Consider the following 18,358-nt stretch of genomic DNA (forward strand, 5'->3'; position numbering starts at 1 on the left):
ATCATGATGCATGTCATGGATGAAGCAGAAGTGTACAAAGGCTAGAATGAAGGGAGAGAGGAACATTTGGGACAGTTTCATACTACTGAATGGTCTGACAAAGCTCACAATACAAGTAGAGCTTCTGCAGCCTCTGTAGTTTCTATCCCAGCTGTGCTCAGAGTAAGCACTGTGTAATTGAAAGTCAAGCCCCTTGGCTATAATCATTTAAAACTCTGTCAAAATGTTTTTGTGTTTCCACATATTTGTATTGATGGCAAGCTCTTGTCTATCTGCTTGATCTTTCATCAATTTGTTTGGCCTGCTTTTTTTTGGTTGACCTCATTGCCAGTTGAAACACAAAACGTTTAGATTGCTGATGATCTGTTTCTAGCAAGGTTAAAGAAGGAGATATAACACTATTTATTGACAAGATTGAGTACTGTATGTCACCCTTACTTTCAGGTAGCTCTTGATGAAAAGCCTGTTTTCCCTACTGAAACCAATTTTTTTCAGACAGTAGCAGTGGCCTTTTGAGGCTCACAGTGCTTAGGAGAGTTTCTCAGAGTTCTCTTACACAAAGCCAAATGTTTAGGTTGTTTCTGAGACACTTCTTGTTAATGTTAATCCATTGAGATGAGTTTCAAGATTTCTACAAATTGTTTCATGGCTGTCTCATGGCTCAATATTGAATGAGTAACATTATACTGTATGAAATGGTGCAATAGACTACAAGGATCTAAATAGTCAGAACAGCAAAAAGCAATTTGAGGAAAAAGTAGCATGTTTAATCAGATTTCATTGAGTATGGAAATCAACTGAGTTGCTTTATAGACCTTTCAAAACACAAATAGCATGAATGTTGATCATTCAACCAGGTTTTATCAGTAAAAAATAGCAATCAAGGGTGTTTTTTCTACAGTTACGGGAATCAACTTATTTAACTGAATGTGATTTTTGGTCGAGTGTTAGTGCAGCTGAAATGGAGGATTTATTTGTTTTTATAACAGGGTTAGATGAAGTTAGCTATTTCACTTAACCTGTTTCTCAGTAGCTGTAGGCTTTCCCTAATTTTACAGATTACAGTTTCCTAATTTTACAGAAAAATTCATTGGTTTAATTAAAAATAATTTAAAAGATTAATACTTCCTCTGCGGAAAAATACAACTCTATTTTATAGTCAAAGAGTAGGTAGTGTGTTTTCTTTTGTTTGTTTTCTATAAACATTCAAAACAACAAAATTTGAATGTTATCCTGTAATGTATTGCAAATAATGTATTTTCTACAATGCTACTAAATACTTAACAATTATTCTCATAATTTCCAAAGAAATTAGATTTATTACGGTTCTTTTGTGCTCATGAAACAATCTAATTCTCATGACCTGTGAATTTAAATGGCTTTTTATATTCTCTGGTTTGCATTTGCCAACTTTTAAGGACTTAATTTGCCTCTGATTAGCTTACTCTCTAAAACTTCACTTGTAAGCAAAGTGATACTTTTAATTCAAAATGCATGCTAATATGGTATAGATAATCATAGGTCTGCAGGGAAAAAAGTGAATCCAGCATGGATTTTTTTCCTTTCCCTGGTATCCAGATTTACAGCTTAGAATATTATGAACAAATATCTGCTTAGAAATGGTTTTAATTTGAAAACTCAAGAGGCATAATCCCACACCCCTTCAGAATACATTTACTTCTGAAATTCCATATTTAGGGTTATGTTTTTCCTTTATTGGTTCCATTAATGTCTTTGAATAAAAGCATCTCATGTGATAATCTAAATATTGTTTGGAATAATTGGGAAACTGGCCCATTGTCTTAGATCAGATAGGAAACTGATAGAAGAAGGATAAAAGTGAGTTTTATGGGGCATAGGAGTCTAACTAGGAATGTTGAGATAATGGAATAATGGTTAATATTTGATTGAAAATCAGTGACATCTACACAGTGAGTCCTGTTGAGTAGTTGCCATAATTTAGGAATGTTAGTGCCCAACTCACTGCCCCCACCAAGACTCTCCAAACCACACACTGCTATCTCTCACTGCCCCCTTCTCCCCTCTCCTTCCCAGCTGCGGTGGGATGGAGAGAATTATTGGAGGTAAAAAGATCACAGGCTGAGATAAGAACAATTGACTAGAAACAGCAATAAGACAAGAAAATGAACAGTAACAGCACAATGTTAATGACAGAGGGTCCAGGAAAAGAAACAATTCACATGGAAAAGCTCCCCAATATGGAACAATATAGGATGGCTCCCTCTACCATGTTTACTCGACCATTCTCCCGAGAAGAGTGTCCCTTTCTCCTGCCCCAGCAAAGATATGATGTAGTACAGAATAACCTCTTGGTCTCCTCACAGCTACTGAAAAAATTAACCCCAGCTAGAACCAGGACACTAGTAGAACTTGCAGAAGCTCTCAAACATGGGATATTTAAAACTGAGCAGGACAGAGAGGAAAAAATGGATTTGGGGGAATTCGTTTTTCACTGGCAAAGGAGTGGACTAGTGACATGCTATCTTGTAAGCATCTTAAAGGCTATTTGAACAAATACTCTGAATTCCATATGTCCTCTGGTCCCACTTGGACATCTTTTGTATCTAGCAGTAGGAGATCATTATCTTGTGAAAATGCTAGAAAGTAAATGCTTAATTTTCAGTCTTTCTTACTGGACAGTTAAATCTCAGTATACGTAATGCCTACTTGTTTACTTGCAGTAGAAAAAAGGAGAGAACTCAGACATCAACGTGTCCCATGGATCACAAAAACCCCTTAAAATTGGCCAGCAGCAGACAAGTTTCAAATGGTGGGAAATAGGCAATGTCTTAATTGATTTTTGACATTTTGAATTCTAATTATTGCATTTTGTGTCTTTTACAGACCATCTGAAAGGAAAGATAATCCAGAGGCAGATTCAGAGAGCAGCTCTAGGTAAGAGCACAACATTTCAGATAGGATACAACAGGGCCAAGTTCTCTCTCAGGGCTGAATCTGCTTGGGAGTCAGGTTGTATTTTCTATGACTGTTTTTTGCCATAGTATTTCTGCAATAGTCCATGCCACAAAGAACATGGACTCTGTGAACTTTGCCTGAAATTTGACACAAAAGGCATCTGATTTTATATCTGGAGAGAAAAATAATACACAATTTTTACATATTTGGGAGTTTGATTTCTGATTAGTCTAATCTGAATTCCCGTTAACAGACATTGATTTGTCCTGAGGCTGAGCTAGTAGCCATGTTGTCACAATCTAACATTCTTTTTAAATTTTCTCATTCCAAGGGTGACTGAAGGCACATACAGTTCATTTCTCTCACATCTAGTTATTGAAGTTGAGAAGCTATTTCTTGCAGTTTCTGTTGACACAGCTGTAAAATTGTCTGTGTAAGTTGTTTACAAAAGTGTAAAGTCATCCAAATTCGGTTTAAGATGCTTTAAGCTGACTCCTCTGACTTTGTACTGAAATGGCCTAGAAGTGTTCATAAGAGAATTCCACTTTGGGGAGATTAAACTTCAGCCAAAATTTGGCAGAAAACCTCTGGGGTGAACAGTTTAGGTCTCCCCCTTCATTTAGATTTACAAGAATTACAAAATGTGCCTTCATGGAGCTATTTCACATAAAAGATGGCACCAACTCAGACTAGATTGCAGCTGATACGTGTATTTCTATGTATACATAACATAGAGAACATTTGTCACTTAATAGAAAATTTGAGGACTATCTTTTCTTGCAAAAGTCAGGCAAGTAAGTTATTTCAGAATAACAAAACTCTTTCTCTTTCTAATCTGCCCATGCATCTCAAGCTTTGGTGATGATGTTATTGTTTCATAACTTTATCATTTTTTATTTTGATTTAAAAATCAACATTAAAAATAATTTTGTCTATGTCAATAAAGCCCAGGAATCAAACTCAGTTGATTTTTATCAGGATGAGAAGGGTACGTGAAAGAATGGTTGATCTCTTCTTCCTGTTATCCAGTGACAGGACATGTGTGAAAGGTTCAAAGCTGCATCGGGGGAGTTCAGATGTGATATGAGGAAAAGATGATTTACTAAGAACAGGCTTCCTTGACAGGTGATCAATGTCCCATACCGGACTGTTTAAAAAGTAATTAAACACCCTAGTTTAATAGTAATATGCTTTCACTTTTGGTCAGCCCTGAAGAGGTCTAGATGATTGCTCGAAGTCCTGTGCAAGTCTTCCCCTTCTCTGTCCTCCTCTTTCTCCTCTGAAGTTCAATTTAAAGGTGTTATCTTCAGAATAACATAGAATTTTTTCTTTAATTCATTCCAAGTTTGAATACCATCTACTTAGTAATTTTTTTAACACTCTTGCAAGTTACATCAAGATGAATCATAGCAGTGCTGTTTATGAGAATTCCTTATTCAATGTTTTGAAAAATGAACTAATATATTCTGAATGAGTGTTTCAATCAGAATGATAATATCTGGTCTTGTACACTGACTTTTTACTACGTAGAAAAACTGTGTTTCAAATGCTGTTTTCAATAACTAAGCTGTTTTTCACAACATACATAAGTATAATTTTTCATATCCTTAGGAAATACCACAGTAGTGAGTTTACCAGCTGTACCTTCACAGTGAGAATATTATATTAGTATTTTGCCTGATACCAGGTAACCCATGTGTTTCTCCCTTTTTGTTTGGAGCATTACTCTCACTAAGTCTGGACCCCACAAAGTTATTTTCTAGTATTTACATTATTATTTTAAATACTCTAGATATTTAGAGTTAATATTTATTCTCTGAGTTAAGGAGTATTGTTTGCCTGCCTGCCTTTGTGGATGAATGTTTTCAAAGAGTAACAGGTGCCAAGTCTCCCAGGAACTTCTTGATGGTCAGAATGTCATCAAGATATTTTTAAATGAAAACCACGTGGTCAGAAGTCTAATTAAGGGTCTGTTGAAATCCCAACATTAAATAAAACACACCATTGTTTCAACTAGAAACCAAGTTAACATCTTCCAGCTGCCTTTTTTTTCCCTTCCTATTAACATAAAGCATTTTATGGTTAAAACTCTTCAAGATACTATTCTAGTCAGATTTTAAAGAGTGTAGGTCTGTTTCCCTTATGGCTGTGCTTAAGATGTAGATTTCTTTTTGAAGGAAAACACCATTACTTAGCCCATTGTTCCTAGCTGTGTCTTTTAAAACACCATATGCTGGGAGTTAAAAAAGGACACAAATAGATGGGAGGTATCATCACAGACAAAGGATGCTCAAAATTTGTCAGTACACTACCAGAAACATTGAATACTTTATGTAAATTTGCAAGGATTCATCTCAGTGTGCCTGTCATCTTTATTAACTGCAAAAAAAAAACAAACCTTACCACGCAAATAAATTATTTTAATTATCTTTATGAAGATCTTTCAGAGTAACACACTTGACTGCATTTTTAGGCAGGATTTAAAGTTCCTTTGCATGCCTAAATGCACTTCGGGAGTATTTAGAATGAAATAATGTGCACACTGCTTAAGTACTGACAGCAAAAACACTGAGTCACAAACATGCTTCTGGGTGGAAAAGATGGGAGGAAGGAAGAGAAAGAAAACACCCTGGGGTTTGTAGTGTTGTAGAAGAAAGGTTAGTGTTTTATTTGATTCTAGTGAAACATTATCTTATTGCTTTTTAAAGTAGTTTTTCTATAAAATGCAGAGCCTGATGGGAAAACCTTTTTGCTTCTAAGGAGGTTTGTTAAGAGTAAATTACTGTCCAACTCTGCTGTCTTTGTAAAGCTACTTGAAAAAAAATAAAAAAGGACAAGTTCTTTGTAAGGAACTTGAGTCCCTTGTACAGATTTCAGTATTAAGGCACAGTTTTATCATTATTTTACTAAAAAAGTGCAATCAAACCAAACAAAAAACTCACTTGTTTTTCTAGGTTTGGTAACTTGAATTTTAGAAATAAGATTCTGTATTTCAGATGTTATTCAAAGAGCTGTTCTCAAGGTCTGTTTTAAGCAAAATTCTCTTCAAAAAGCTGATTCCTCATAAAAAATTAAATGATGAGGTGAATCAGAAACAACAGCTATATTTCAATCCCTGAAAATACATACCAGCATTTGATTTAGTGTGGCAAATGCCTGCGAGCAAAGATTTTGGCAAGTTATTTTTATATTGAGATTTGTAGCATATATTTGGATTTAAGCAAATATAAGGAAATTTCTGCTTATCTTTCTTCCCTTTACAGCTTTATCTGTACCATCTTTTCCTCCATTTTCAAAGCTAGATACCTGTTCTAAAGACGTTAGTATCAGTCTACGCCTTTTTTCATTCTTTGCTGTGTGTTTCTTTATAGCATATTTTATTCTGCACACTCACCCTTCCTTGTCTAGAAGTGAATGAAAATGATCAGCACAGAGTACAACAATGTTGTATAACAAATGCAGCAGAGTATTCCTGCAGGAGTATTCCAGCCAGTCTTAGGAAAGGATTTCAAGCAATGATTCCTCCAATGCTTGTGATGCTCCCAGTACCACATATTGGATACTGGGGTGCAAATATGTTGGCTGACACATTTCTGCATATTAGAAGAGTTACAAAGGGGAACTGCTGCTCCCAGTTGTCCAGAGTGTCAGATCCCAGAATCACAGAATGATTTGGGTTGGAAAGGAGGTTTAAGGATCATCCTCCAGCCATGGGATAGGAAATTTTTTCCGTACATCACATTGCTCAGAGTTCTATCCAGCCTGTCATTGAACCCTTCCAAAGTGGCTCATGCCACTAGAAATGCTGATCCACCATGATTTGCACCTGCTCTGGATATAAGGTATGTTCAGGAAGTGTACAGGAGTCCTCTCTGTAATCATTGCGGCCTCTTCCAGACATATATAACATTAATTAGTCCAGTAATTATGACTGTCTTCAACTCATCTGCTGTGATCTGTGTGGATGGAAAGCACATAGCGCTTCCAAACTGCTGGTTTGCATCAGAGTTAATCTGTTCTTTAAATAAATCCATATTTAAATAAAATGAGCTTGGTTTCTTTCACTGCTTTGCATCTTGTAACTGAGATGACATTTAACTTTTTTCATATGAAGCAGAAGAGTCTTGATCTGTAATAATATTTTGAAATGAAGAGACATGAGTGTTTTCAATCACAAAATGACAGAAGCTGAGGAAACTGGCAGTTTGTGTTTTCCCACACAAATCCATGCAGTCCATGGAGAATAATAGATGGCCTGTTTTAGGACCAAGTCATTCTTGGTGATGAAAAAGGATATCTTATGTATGGGTTAAATAAAGCACTTAGACAAGAGAAATAATCTGAAGTCCATAATTTCAAGGAGGGTTTTTTTGGCTGGTCTCTTTGGTTGGTTGGTTGTTAGGATTTTTTGTGCAAGAGATAGGGCAAATGTCCCCAGTACTACTAGGCATCCAAGGGCTAAAATATGCTAAAGAGCAGTGCAGTAAGTTTATCCACAGTAAATAAGCCTCGGAATAAGGGAAAGATTTCTCTTCAAAAAGAAGAAGAATTCAAAAATTTTGATATCCACAATGTTTCTGTGTGTTAGGTCCTTCTGTGCATTTGTGCTTGAAATGTCAAGCAGCAGTGGTGTTTTTGTACAAGCTCTTGTGCATGCAGTGCACTGATTTTCTTTCCTAGGATGACCTCTAGTGGCATCAAGGCCATTTTCTTTAGGGATAGGTTTAATTTCTTTAATCTATTTCAAAGAAAATAAGAATTCTGAGTGACAGAAAACTGGTAAAATTGTGCTTGCTAAAAGGGACGTTTATTTTTCATCATTGCTAAGACAAAGGTATTAATAGCACAACTGGATGAAAATTCAAAACCAGTACCTCTTTGCCTTTTTAAGGGTATTACTCTGCCAAAGACACAGGTACTTTTGAATTTGCTTTGTACAATTATTTTAACATATTAGGTATTTTTAGAAATATTTACCAAATCAGTTTTTAATCAAATTCTTGCAACAGTTAGGGACAATTTATTTTGAAAACATATATAAGTTGTTGTTTGGACATTACAAGTTGTTAGACTTTATCCTTTGGTAACTGTGAAGCTACACACCATAACAAACTTACTGTCTTGGTTTTACATGCTGGTTTGTGCTTCAAGTCAGCATAGTTTATGGCTGAAACGACAAACTCTTGAAGAGTTTTTTTTTATTTTTGTATCTACCATGTTCTTCTGTAAAGATGATCAAAAACAGGAAAAAAGCCATGGATTCAAAGCTGCAGTGATGCCCTTGCCTTGCCACAGTGTTTGAGGTTTCTTCTTAGGTAATACATTTTGGGATTTTCCCAGCATTGCATAGGAATTAAGTTTAAAACTGTAGGAGTATGTTCTAATAAGAAGACACTTCTTACACCTGTCCCTTCAAGCCTCAATCTCACACAGACCTTTCTTTCCACAGGTTTCTCTCCAGTCCTTCTAGGGTGTTTTGTAGTATTATTTTTTGCTGTATTTTTTCTATTAGTTTTTTTAGCAGGATTTACTACGTCCAGTGTTAAATTCTAGAGGCGAGCATGAGTCTTTCAGTCTGTCATAAAGAAAGAGAATACTGATAATTTACTGGAAGTCTTTGCAAATATGTCCTCCTGAACTGTCAAAGAAAGTTCTGAGATTACTTATGTACTCCTATTAAACTTCCCATGTGACCCACTAAAATCTGATAGGGTCCTCAGAAAAGAGCAAAGACATTTTTGGATCAAGTGACATTTGTATTAGAAATCATGATCTTGTAGCACAGCTACCCAGTACTCAGCTTTACTGACACTGACTTTGGTGTTTTAGTGTTGGAACAGCTTGCAATCTCTGTAAGCTTTCTTCTAGAAAGTATTTCTTCTGAAATAATGAAAAGTTCAGTGAGAGTTGTATTATTATTTAGAAACTCCTTCGGTGTCTAACAAGACAGAATATGGAGATTAAGCTTTCAATTCTCTAGTTTGGTCTATTAAAATATTAAGATTCTGTGAGGGTAGTTACACATTGAAAAAGTCATCAAAGAAGTTTGCAGGATCTCTGTACATAGAGTTTTCACAATATGCCTGGACATAATCTGGTTCAGGTTTCACCCAACCTTGAGCAGTTTGAAGTTTGAACCACACAGACTTCCAAGGTCTCTTCCAACCAGAATCACTCTGTGATTCTAAAATATAGTGGAGTGAACAAAAATTAAATCTGGTTCTATGCACACAGACTACAGATTCTAGGCCTAAGCTTGTTTGCATTTACTTATTTATATCTTTGAGTACCTCTCTCTTTTGGCTCTAAAAAGCTGGTAGAAAGTTTAACTAAGAATAATATGGAGTTAAAGGTGCTATAAGTTCCTTTCTTCTGGCTATGTTCAGTGAATGTGTTGGGCAGCTTGACTAGTTTTGTTTCAGTCAAGGTTTCCTCCATGAAAGTTCTCTGTAATAAAAAATTCTGTGGTCTAATGAACTGTAACCAACAAATGAAGCTCTTTCACACCTGTCTTTCTGTGAGTTTTTCAAAGGTAGACCTAGAGTAGAAATTTCTGTGTAGCTGATTATATAAAGGACAGGACAAGGAGAATGAGAAATAGCATGCAAGTGTGATATCCAGCATTTCAGATCAACCTGCAGTTCTGGTAAAAAACTTGTGCCATTTTATTTTTTTGCTGAAATAGCTAAAGGAAATGAATTCATTCCTTCTTTGCTGAAAAATGTTTGCATGTTTGAGATCAAAATAAATAATTACTTGGAACAAGTAGCTAATAATATCCAACAAATGTGCAGAGGTTAGATATAACTTCTCCTGATAAGAATCTTGTGGTTAAGTTGTAATTGTTTCTGGACATGTCATAATTGTCTCTTCCCAGTATACAGTACAGTGTAATTCAGCCAACAGCTACCAGAACATCAAGCTTAGTGTCCCTTCCTTCACAGGTCATAGGAAAGAACTGAGTTATGAGAATTCCCTAAATATCTCTTGTATTTCTTGTACCTTCTTGAGCTGGTAGCACACTACAGACAGCTGTTCTGCAGCCAGCAGGTATGTGTCGGAGTCCAGGACATCCCTCTGGCCATCCTGAAGGGTTTGGAGACCTGGCAGGGGGGTCTGGGATCTGTACAAGGGGGCCAGCCAGCCTCACACAGAGCCCAGGAGGACACTGCCTCTGATCCCTGGCCATGGGAGAGAATGCCCACATTGTATGAAGAATCACAAGCCGAGAGAATTCGAAATAAGTAATAGTTAGTTTATCACAGAGTGTGAATGTAGAATCTAGGATTTTTAGTATATGGGTTTGAAGAGGCAAGGTGGAGGAATTGGGGAATGGTCCTGTCCTCCTTGTTCTTGTTCTTTTCCCCCATTTTCTGCTGAGTTGTATTACAAGGATTGGTTTAGAGTAGAAATGACATGTTAACTTAGGCAGTAAGTGTTGGTAAGATTCTGTAAATAAAAAGTATGTTGTGGATAGTGGTTGCACCAGGGAAATGGTACAAAAGGTCCAGGACTCTCTGATCCACCCAGTCTGCTGTGTGTCCTGCTCTGCTGGGGATGCCTTGCAGAGCTGAGAAAGAACAAAGAGACAATGAAAGAATGAAGAACCTTGGAAACATGCACTGGCAGACTGTTTGTCTTCTCTGGCTCTGGTACTGGACTTTTCAGGCAAGAAAAGCTTGAAAACCCTACATACCTCGGGGAACAGCAACCCCAAGGAGAATCTCAGGGAACAGCAACTCTGAGAGGTATGTGCATGGGACAACCACCAAAAGTGTGGCACTCCATATGGGATATGAGTATGGCCAGCAGGGATAGGGGTTCCAAAACCATAATCTGGTCCCTACAACTGCCCAAGTTGCACATGGGCAACTAATGCACGTGGGCAATCTAATACCTGTGCCATAACACTGAACAACACCAAAATGAATCAAAGAGTGACATTCCTGTTGATATGAAATCCTATAGTTGTAGTTTCAGAAATTTTCTGGAAAACTCATATATCATACCAACATTTAAAAAAGCATTTAGGAAAATGTTTTAGAGGACCAGTGGAGTAGCTATGCTGGAGAGTGGAAACTAAACTTTCTGTAGTACTTTTGTCTTTATTCTACAATTAACTGACGTGAGGTCTTAGCACATCTCTCTGCTATTTGCTTAGAAAAATAATCAGATCCGTGATAGAAGAGCTTCAGCCCAACACCTTTTGTCTTATTTGAGACAAGAGTTAAACTAAATAATTTATAGTGCAACCTCATGCTCATAATATATTGATTTCACCAACAATGATGTGTCTTTCCTTTGTGCTTTCCATTTCCTCTACTCTCTTGCAGATGAAAGTAGCAGAAAGATCAAAATTGTTCAGACTGCTACAGCCATATACATTTGTTTGGTTAGTATTCACTTCTTGAATCAAGGTCAAAACCTCATTTATTGTCTAACTTGAAGTTAAACATCAGTTTCATGGCCCATCTATACCTATACACAGCTGAAACAGAACTAGTTAGAGATAATCATGTATGCTTATTTTTCCTTAATATTCTTTCAAATGACATTTCTATAAATTTAGGGTCCAGAATAAATGCTTCTGTGCATTGTCATAAGCATTTGTACTGACAACCGCAGACAGTTCTGTGCAGAATGCAGGTAAAACAACCTTTATTCTTCAAAAATCCTAGGACTATTGAATTAATCCCACAGTTGCTATGTGCATCACTTTCCTAAATGTGATCTGCAAGCACTGATTTTGCTGCCCATGCCTGTGGATGTTGTTCATGCACAGTAATCTGTGACACGCAATGTGACTGCACCTTTAGCATCCTTAGGCATGTCCTATTCTTAGGAAAGTTATGCTATATTATTCTTAGTCAAATCCTTCTCCTGACTAGCCATTACTTTAAAAAAAATTGTGGTGCTTATTGAACTTTAGTCTGGATATTGGTGGTGAGGTATTCCTAATGTCTCATGACAAAGCTTAGAAAAGAGATTTTTTTTTTCCATGAAAGCTCTTGCATTTTATAGAAATTAAAGTATACAAAACCTCAAAGCTTATGGATGACAAATCACACCATTTCTTGGGAGTGCAGAGAAAGATCATTCAAACATATCAGGTATGATTTTATCTAATATTATGAACAAGATAAATTATGCAAGAGGAATTTCATGCAATCAAATGGTAGAAATTATTTATTAAGTGTAGGCAAGAATCTGAGTTGGTAGGGGGTTCCTGGCTATGACCCAGCTGTTACAGTTCCACTAGATTAACTGGTATGTATGGAACATATTAAACTTGAAGCTACTTTGTTGGTTTGGGCTTTTTTTCCCCAGTATATTTTAATTGTATATTTGGAAAGCAACAGAAAATTTTTAGCCATGATGGTTTCACAAACTTGCATGCTTAAGTGCAGCTGACATGAGGGTAATGTCTTCTGTTTTGTATGCCATGTATTTTCAGGAAGAAAAATATAGATGACTAGTTTCAAAGAAAAAATTGAGGGAATTGAGGTGTGACTCTGTATTTAGAAAAAACAGCTCACTGAGATGGGAAAAATAGCTCTGCTTTCCAGGTGTGCATTGGAAGTTAGTTAGTTTGAGCCAGTATTAAGCCAGAAAAACAATAAGCAATGCAATGTTACAAAAACAAACAAACAAACTAACTAACTAACTAACTAAAATAAAAAAGCAGTATACCAATGGACCCTTTTACTAAATTCAGTGATTAAAATAAAAATCAAAATTAACAAAATATACACATCCTTAATTCTTTGCACATCCATTAAGTTGTAAAATGCTGAAAATAGGGCAGTGTGTTTCCATGTATTCTATGACAAACTGGCTGAAAATTTTAAAATTCTATTGCATTAAGGTAAAGTAAGTTGCTCTAAAACCCACAATATAAACTCACCCAGACTTTAGGATATTTTCATCTTCTCCTGAGTTACATTGTGCTAACTTGTCTTTGCTTTTGCATAAGGTACACACATGGTGCCCAGTGACAAACATAGGCTGATATGGCCTCAGGAAAACATAAAGAAAAAGAGGATAATTACTTGTAAAATGATCCTGAACAATGATAGATGTGTAGTTCTTAAAAAGAAAAAAAAAAGTTTACAACTTTTGCTCCTGTTAGAAAGCACTACTGCTTGAGTTTGCCAAAAGCTGCATAGCTGATAAATAATGCAGTAAATATATTAATGGGACACTAAAGTCAGTTCTAAATTTGGTTACTTCAAGTGACTATAAATTTAAGCAGATAAACACAAGACTATCCAGTGAAAAAAATGAAAATATTTTACTGCAAAAGTACAGCTGAAGGGCAGGGCACAAAGTTATTTGAGGCATAAGACAATAAATCCCTAGGAGTTTGACTTCCAGGATACACTCACGTTGAGAAATATATGAGCAACCCTGAGAGTATAAAGTTCAGGGTCACAGAGAGTTTCTTGCAAAATTTTCTGGCTGTAGACAAGAACCTGCCAGAGTATTTCAGGTTGTTGCCAGCTTGTACTACACAATGGTGATAACACTTGGTATCATTCTAGAAATAGTGTGTTTCATCCATGCTTTCCACATGGTTTTGAAATAGTGATCCAGTTAGCAGGTGCTACAATTTCTCTCTGGTACTGTGTGATTTGATCATGTGGAATGTGTTGTAAAATTTACCACTTCTTGTACTCCAAAATTGGCCTTTTCATTAGAATAAAATAATTATCTCTTAATATGCCTCTTACAATCTTCTTTCTAGGGAAAAAAAGGACGAAAAATTGCAAAACTTTATCATAGGAACTGTCAACTCATGTATAGCTCACCTTCATCTCTATGCAAGCAGCTAGCATCAATTGTATTCTGTGCTCTTCACCAAATGAGTTGTATATAAAGATGAACCAAAAACAGTTATCCTGAAAGTAAGCACAAAATTTGCTAGCTATTTCCCTACGCAGTGTAGCATTGTCATTCTCTTCTTTACATTTTGTCATTCAGTATTCTTTAAAAAGTCTTCACAACTTAGGATTCATAATTTTTATCACTCAGCTCTCTGTGCAGTTGTGTTAATGTAAAGAAACTAATACTCCTTATCAGTACACTGCTGACTGCTGCCAAAATAGTTCTGTTGTGCAGAACTGGATGCCAGCAGAAACCCCTAGTATACACAGAGTCAATGTTTTCCTAAACATGCATGTCATACCTCCCCACACCCCCGAAACCTGGGGCTGCATTATCCAGGATTAAATTGCAGCAACTGCATTCGTTGCCCAGGAGAAGTTACTGGGGCACGAAAAGTGCATGTGGTATTACACTCCAACTGAATGAAATCATCTCAGCTGATGCACTAAAAGCACAGAGCAAAACTGCACAGCTGAGTTTCATATGACAAACTGTCAGTCACTGAATTAAAAGTCAACCCTGACCAAACAAAGCAGATACTACTTTGTGTTCTGTGCCTTTGTAGAAATGATATCTTACAGTTAATATTTTAGCAGTAGCATCTCTACTACATCTTTTGATGTCTTGCAGTTTTTTTCATGTGTGTGTGCAAAAGCTGATGTCATGATTTTTCAGTGCTTCGTAATCTACATGTACTTTGTATAGGTGTGGTTAATGTATATTTTCTGTTTCTGCATAGGAAGGCAGATATATACAATAAAAAGAAACTCTTTAGGTGAAAAAAAAACCTATAGCCAAAAGAAAGCTTTTTTTTTCTTAGGTGTCTAGATTAAATTTGTGAGTAAATGTTATGCTTCTTATGTTTTAGTCTATTCATTCAGTGTCCCTCTAACATTATTTTAAAATGACTGAGCATATATACTGAAGAATGCTAACATTAGACATGAGATACAGTGAGCCAGTAACCTCTGCCTTAGCTTCCTTTCTTCAGCTGTAGCTGAAATTACCTGGACTGTTAAGACGAGATGGGTGTGAGGCAGCAGAAGCCCGAGGGCAGAAAGAGGCCACTGCAGGGATTCATCAGGAAAGGTAAAGAGGAGGAGAGGGGAGAATAGAAGTAGCAGGGAATGAGGAGAAGGCAGAAGTAGCAGGAAACATAAGTGTTGAAATACAGCCCACTAGACCTTAGATGTCTTTTTGCTTGGAACCTCAGGAAAGAGCCATGATCCTTTGTATATAATAGAGTAGTTGTATTCCAAAGGTCTAGTCTTTAGAGCAGAATGTTATTCAGTTCACAAACACATTGCTGCTATGAGCAGGAAATGAAATGGACATTGCAGCAGCTTGAGAAAAGACACTGGAGAACTTACAAAGCAATGCCCTGGCAGGCATGCCCTGGACTTGACTTACGGCTGGACTTCACCTGATAATGTGATCAGATCTCTTCTGCACTTGTGACCCAAGCTCAGTGATGTGCACAGGGATTTGTGAGTTTTAGCCATTTATCTGATGCTGTATCTCTGCTGGGGCCACACCGGCTTGCAGTGTACTCACCTCTTTCCATTCACAAAACTGTGCTGCTCACCTTGTCTGCAGCTGTGCTTCTGCCTTTCATCACCAGCTAGGGATAATGGGCACACTTGTATTCATGGGTGAAGATGCTGCACCCTTTTTATGATAAAGGCTTCATCTCATACAAATGGCTTTATTATTATTTCTGAAGGTAACATGCAACTAAATAATTCCTTCTGCAGCATGTAATCAGCAGAAAAACACCCATTCTTTTGCAGTTTTTATATACAAGCGACAAAATTTTACCTAAGTTTGGCTGACCTTTCAAAGCTAATATAAAAATACTTTTCCAAGTACTAGATGTCCTAATAAACCAAGGAAGGCAAGCTATACTCTGGCTTGTATCACTCGGTAATAACCAGCAGAATTTGGTGATGTTTTCATGTAGGGAAGTCCTCACCTCAGAAACAACATTATCATTTTAAGATGTTACTTTCTTCCAACCTATATTATTTCCGTTCTTTATAAGGGGCTAGAGCTGCTGCCTTCTGAACTCAGACACAGTCACAGATTGTGCAAAGAGGACAAATGCTCTTCAGTGTGCTCAGGAGAGTCCCCTTTAACCTGCAATTGGCTCACCCTAGGTCTCGCTGGAATATTCATGGAAACTTAATAAGGATTCTCACATGGTCTGTGAGCATGGCTCACTTGGGAGCCAGTAACTCCCTAAATCATTTCAGTTTGTTCCACAAGAGCACATTTCCCTCAAGCCTGGCTGCTGTGTGTTCATGAAGTTCAGAGAAGCATGAAGCCTCAGGAGGTCTGTAGTGAGTGTCTCCCCACAGGTTCCATCTGTAGCTCAGTGCTTTCCCACATTATGCCTTCTCTTGGGGATAAAATGTGACAAATCAGAAAATCCTCATCCCTTGTAATTGTGGAAAGGTTTTCTCCTTTCCTTAAAGGTTCTGGCACAGCTATGATGACCTTTTTAATATCTGTTATGTTCAGATATAACTTGTTATACAATGTCACTGTTGTAGCATCTCCTCCGCCTCCTGTCCTGTTTGTTCTCTTTAACATTTCAAGCAGTTTGTATTTTTATCTTTTAAGGGTACCCTCCCCACCACAAATGTCTTCACCCTACCCTTCTTTGTAATCACATGCAGCAAGGCCTTTCAATGTATGAAATGAGACTTGTGTGTGGGCTTTGTCCACCTTGACTGTCTATATTATATTAGCAATAGTTATGCTTGAGCTAAGTAATGAAATAAAATGCTTTTCAATTTCATCTGTATTAAGATATAGGGTGCTACTACAAAAGATTAATGGTTTCAGCTGGTGTGCTGACAGGCAGAGAGAGGTCACTGCTGCCCTCCTGTTCCAGACAGAATTCCTCTCGTTGAAGAGAGGGTGCAGTCCTCGGGCCTTGTGACAGACTGACGTAGAATTTATTTTCTTGGGCAGAAATAAGAGCTGGGGTGGAAACCTGCATGTATTGTACACCAAATATTTTGGTTTTTTTCATTTTTCTTTGAGTTAAAAAGGTCAAAAATGTTTTCTTGGGAACCTAAAACTCTTCTCATTCATCTCAGAAACAGAAATTGTTGTAACATTAGTAGGTAACTTTACATTTCCTTTCACCAGTGAACATATAAACCATGATGGAAAGACTGTTTTACCATCTCTCAGAATAAGCATATTGTGTATTGCATGTTAACTAGCTCTGTTACAGGGCATGAAATCATAAGCTGCTTTCTTAGGCTAGCTTAGGCTACTCTTCCTTAGCTCTCCTTTGCCTTGAAATTTTTCTCACACAATTTCAGGATATTTTCCTTATTTATACTAATTATGTGAATTTATTGTTTTCCAAAGTTAATCTCTCTTTCAAGAGCTACTGCTGTCTCTTCTTTTTGCAACAGCTTCAAGTCTTGTTTTTGTTGCCAAAGCCATTGCAAAAAGTGCATGCATTTGAATGCATTTGATAGTGTTTTATGCCAAATATGAATGTTTAACTTGCTTTTATTTATATCTATAATTAATGTTTCAGTCTTTAATGATGAAAAAAACCCAATTATAAGCAATTTGATTCAAATCACTAGTTATTGTCTATGTTCTCTATTAAGTAAGATTTAAATAAGGAATTTAAAGAAGGATTTCCAGAAGAGAGAAATGGTTAATGACCCCCATTTTATTAACTACTTCTTAAAAGCTAGTTTTTGTTCTAATTAGAAGTTGCTTCTTTGGACACCATATAGTTATTGCTTAAATCTGATCATTTATCCCATAGCTGTTTCAAATCCCTCTGAAGAACTAACATTTGATCCAGTAGAAGAGAATCTTCGAATGCAAATTGAAGAAGAAAAAAAAAGGTATTACTTCTGCCTCAGACTTCTACCATACTTCAGAAGATAAATTATACTGCTAGTATATTCCAATTACAATTCTGCACACATAGATACCCTCAGGGTTTTCTCTGACATTTTAAAAATATCAGCTTTTTGGTTCACTAATAGTTTTTAAATTTGTGTATATGCTGTTGGTTTGTCTGTCAGATGCCACAGGAGATGAGAGAGGAAAATTTATGCTTGAGCTAAAGGTTAAAAATAAATAAAAACAGCTTAATGTCCTCCCTGAGGATTAGTGTTCACAACTCGTTGTTTGAATCCAAATGTATTGCGAGCCTTTTGGGTTGATTCAGAAAAGTCCTGTCTTCCTTGGCCTAAGGAAAACCTTTAGGTTATACAGGACTCACTAAGTGTAAATAATATGCAGAATACACATTGGTTGACCGATCCTTGCTCTACTGTCACTGTAGCCAGGAGGATAAAAAAATAGATACAAGGATATCAGGATGAAGTATTTTGCTAGTATTTATGTTATTCACACTCTCTGAGGAAACTCCTGGCTCTTTCATTCCCCTGGAAAACCTCCAAGTGTCTAATAGCCAAGAAGGTAATGAAGCTTCTAGCTGACAGTCTCAGCTCCTATCTGAATCCAAGATACCAGTTATTTATTAATGAGAATT

General features: G+C 36.7%; 1 protein-coding gene across 4 annotated transcripts in view; it reads left to right on the plus strand.

The window, feature by feature from the left end:
- The window catches only part of KIF6 (kinesin family member 6), a 156,825-nt gene that overhangs the window by 123,678 nt on the left and 14,789 nt on the right, over positions 1–18,358 (plus strand). The window contains exons 16-17 of one of the 4 annotated variants that reach the window (XM_063390855.1): positions 2,866–2,916; positions 17,621–17,702. In XM_063390855.1, the coding sequence (XP_063246925.1) occupies positions 2,866–2,916; positions 17,621–17,702 (133 nt within the window). The remainder of the gene's footprint in view (positions 1–2,865; positions 2,917–17,620; positions 17,703–18,358) is intronic. The other 3 variants (XM_063390856.1, XM_063390857.1, XM_063390858.1) reach the window with 3 other exon arrangements.

The sequence above is a fragment of the Prinia subflava genome, chromosome 2 (assembly GCF_021018805.1).
Source record: "Prinia subflava isolate CZ2003 ecotype Zambia chromosome 2, Cam_Psub_1.2, whole genome shotgun sequence".
Lineage (NCBI taxonomy): Eukaryota > Metazoa > Chordata > Aves > Passeriformes > Cisticolidae > Prinia > Prinia subflava.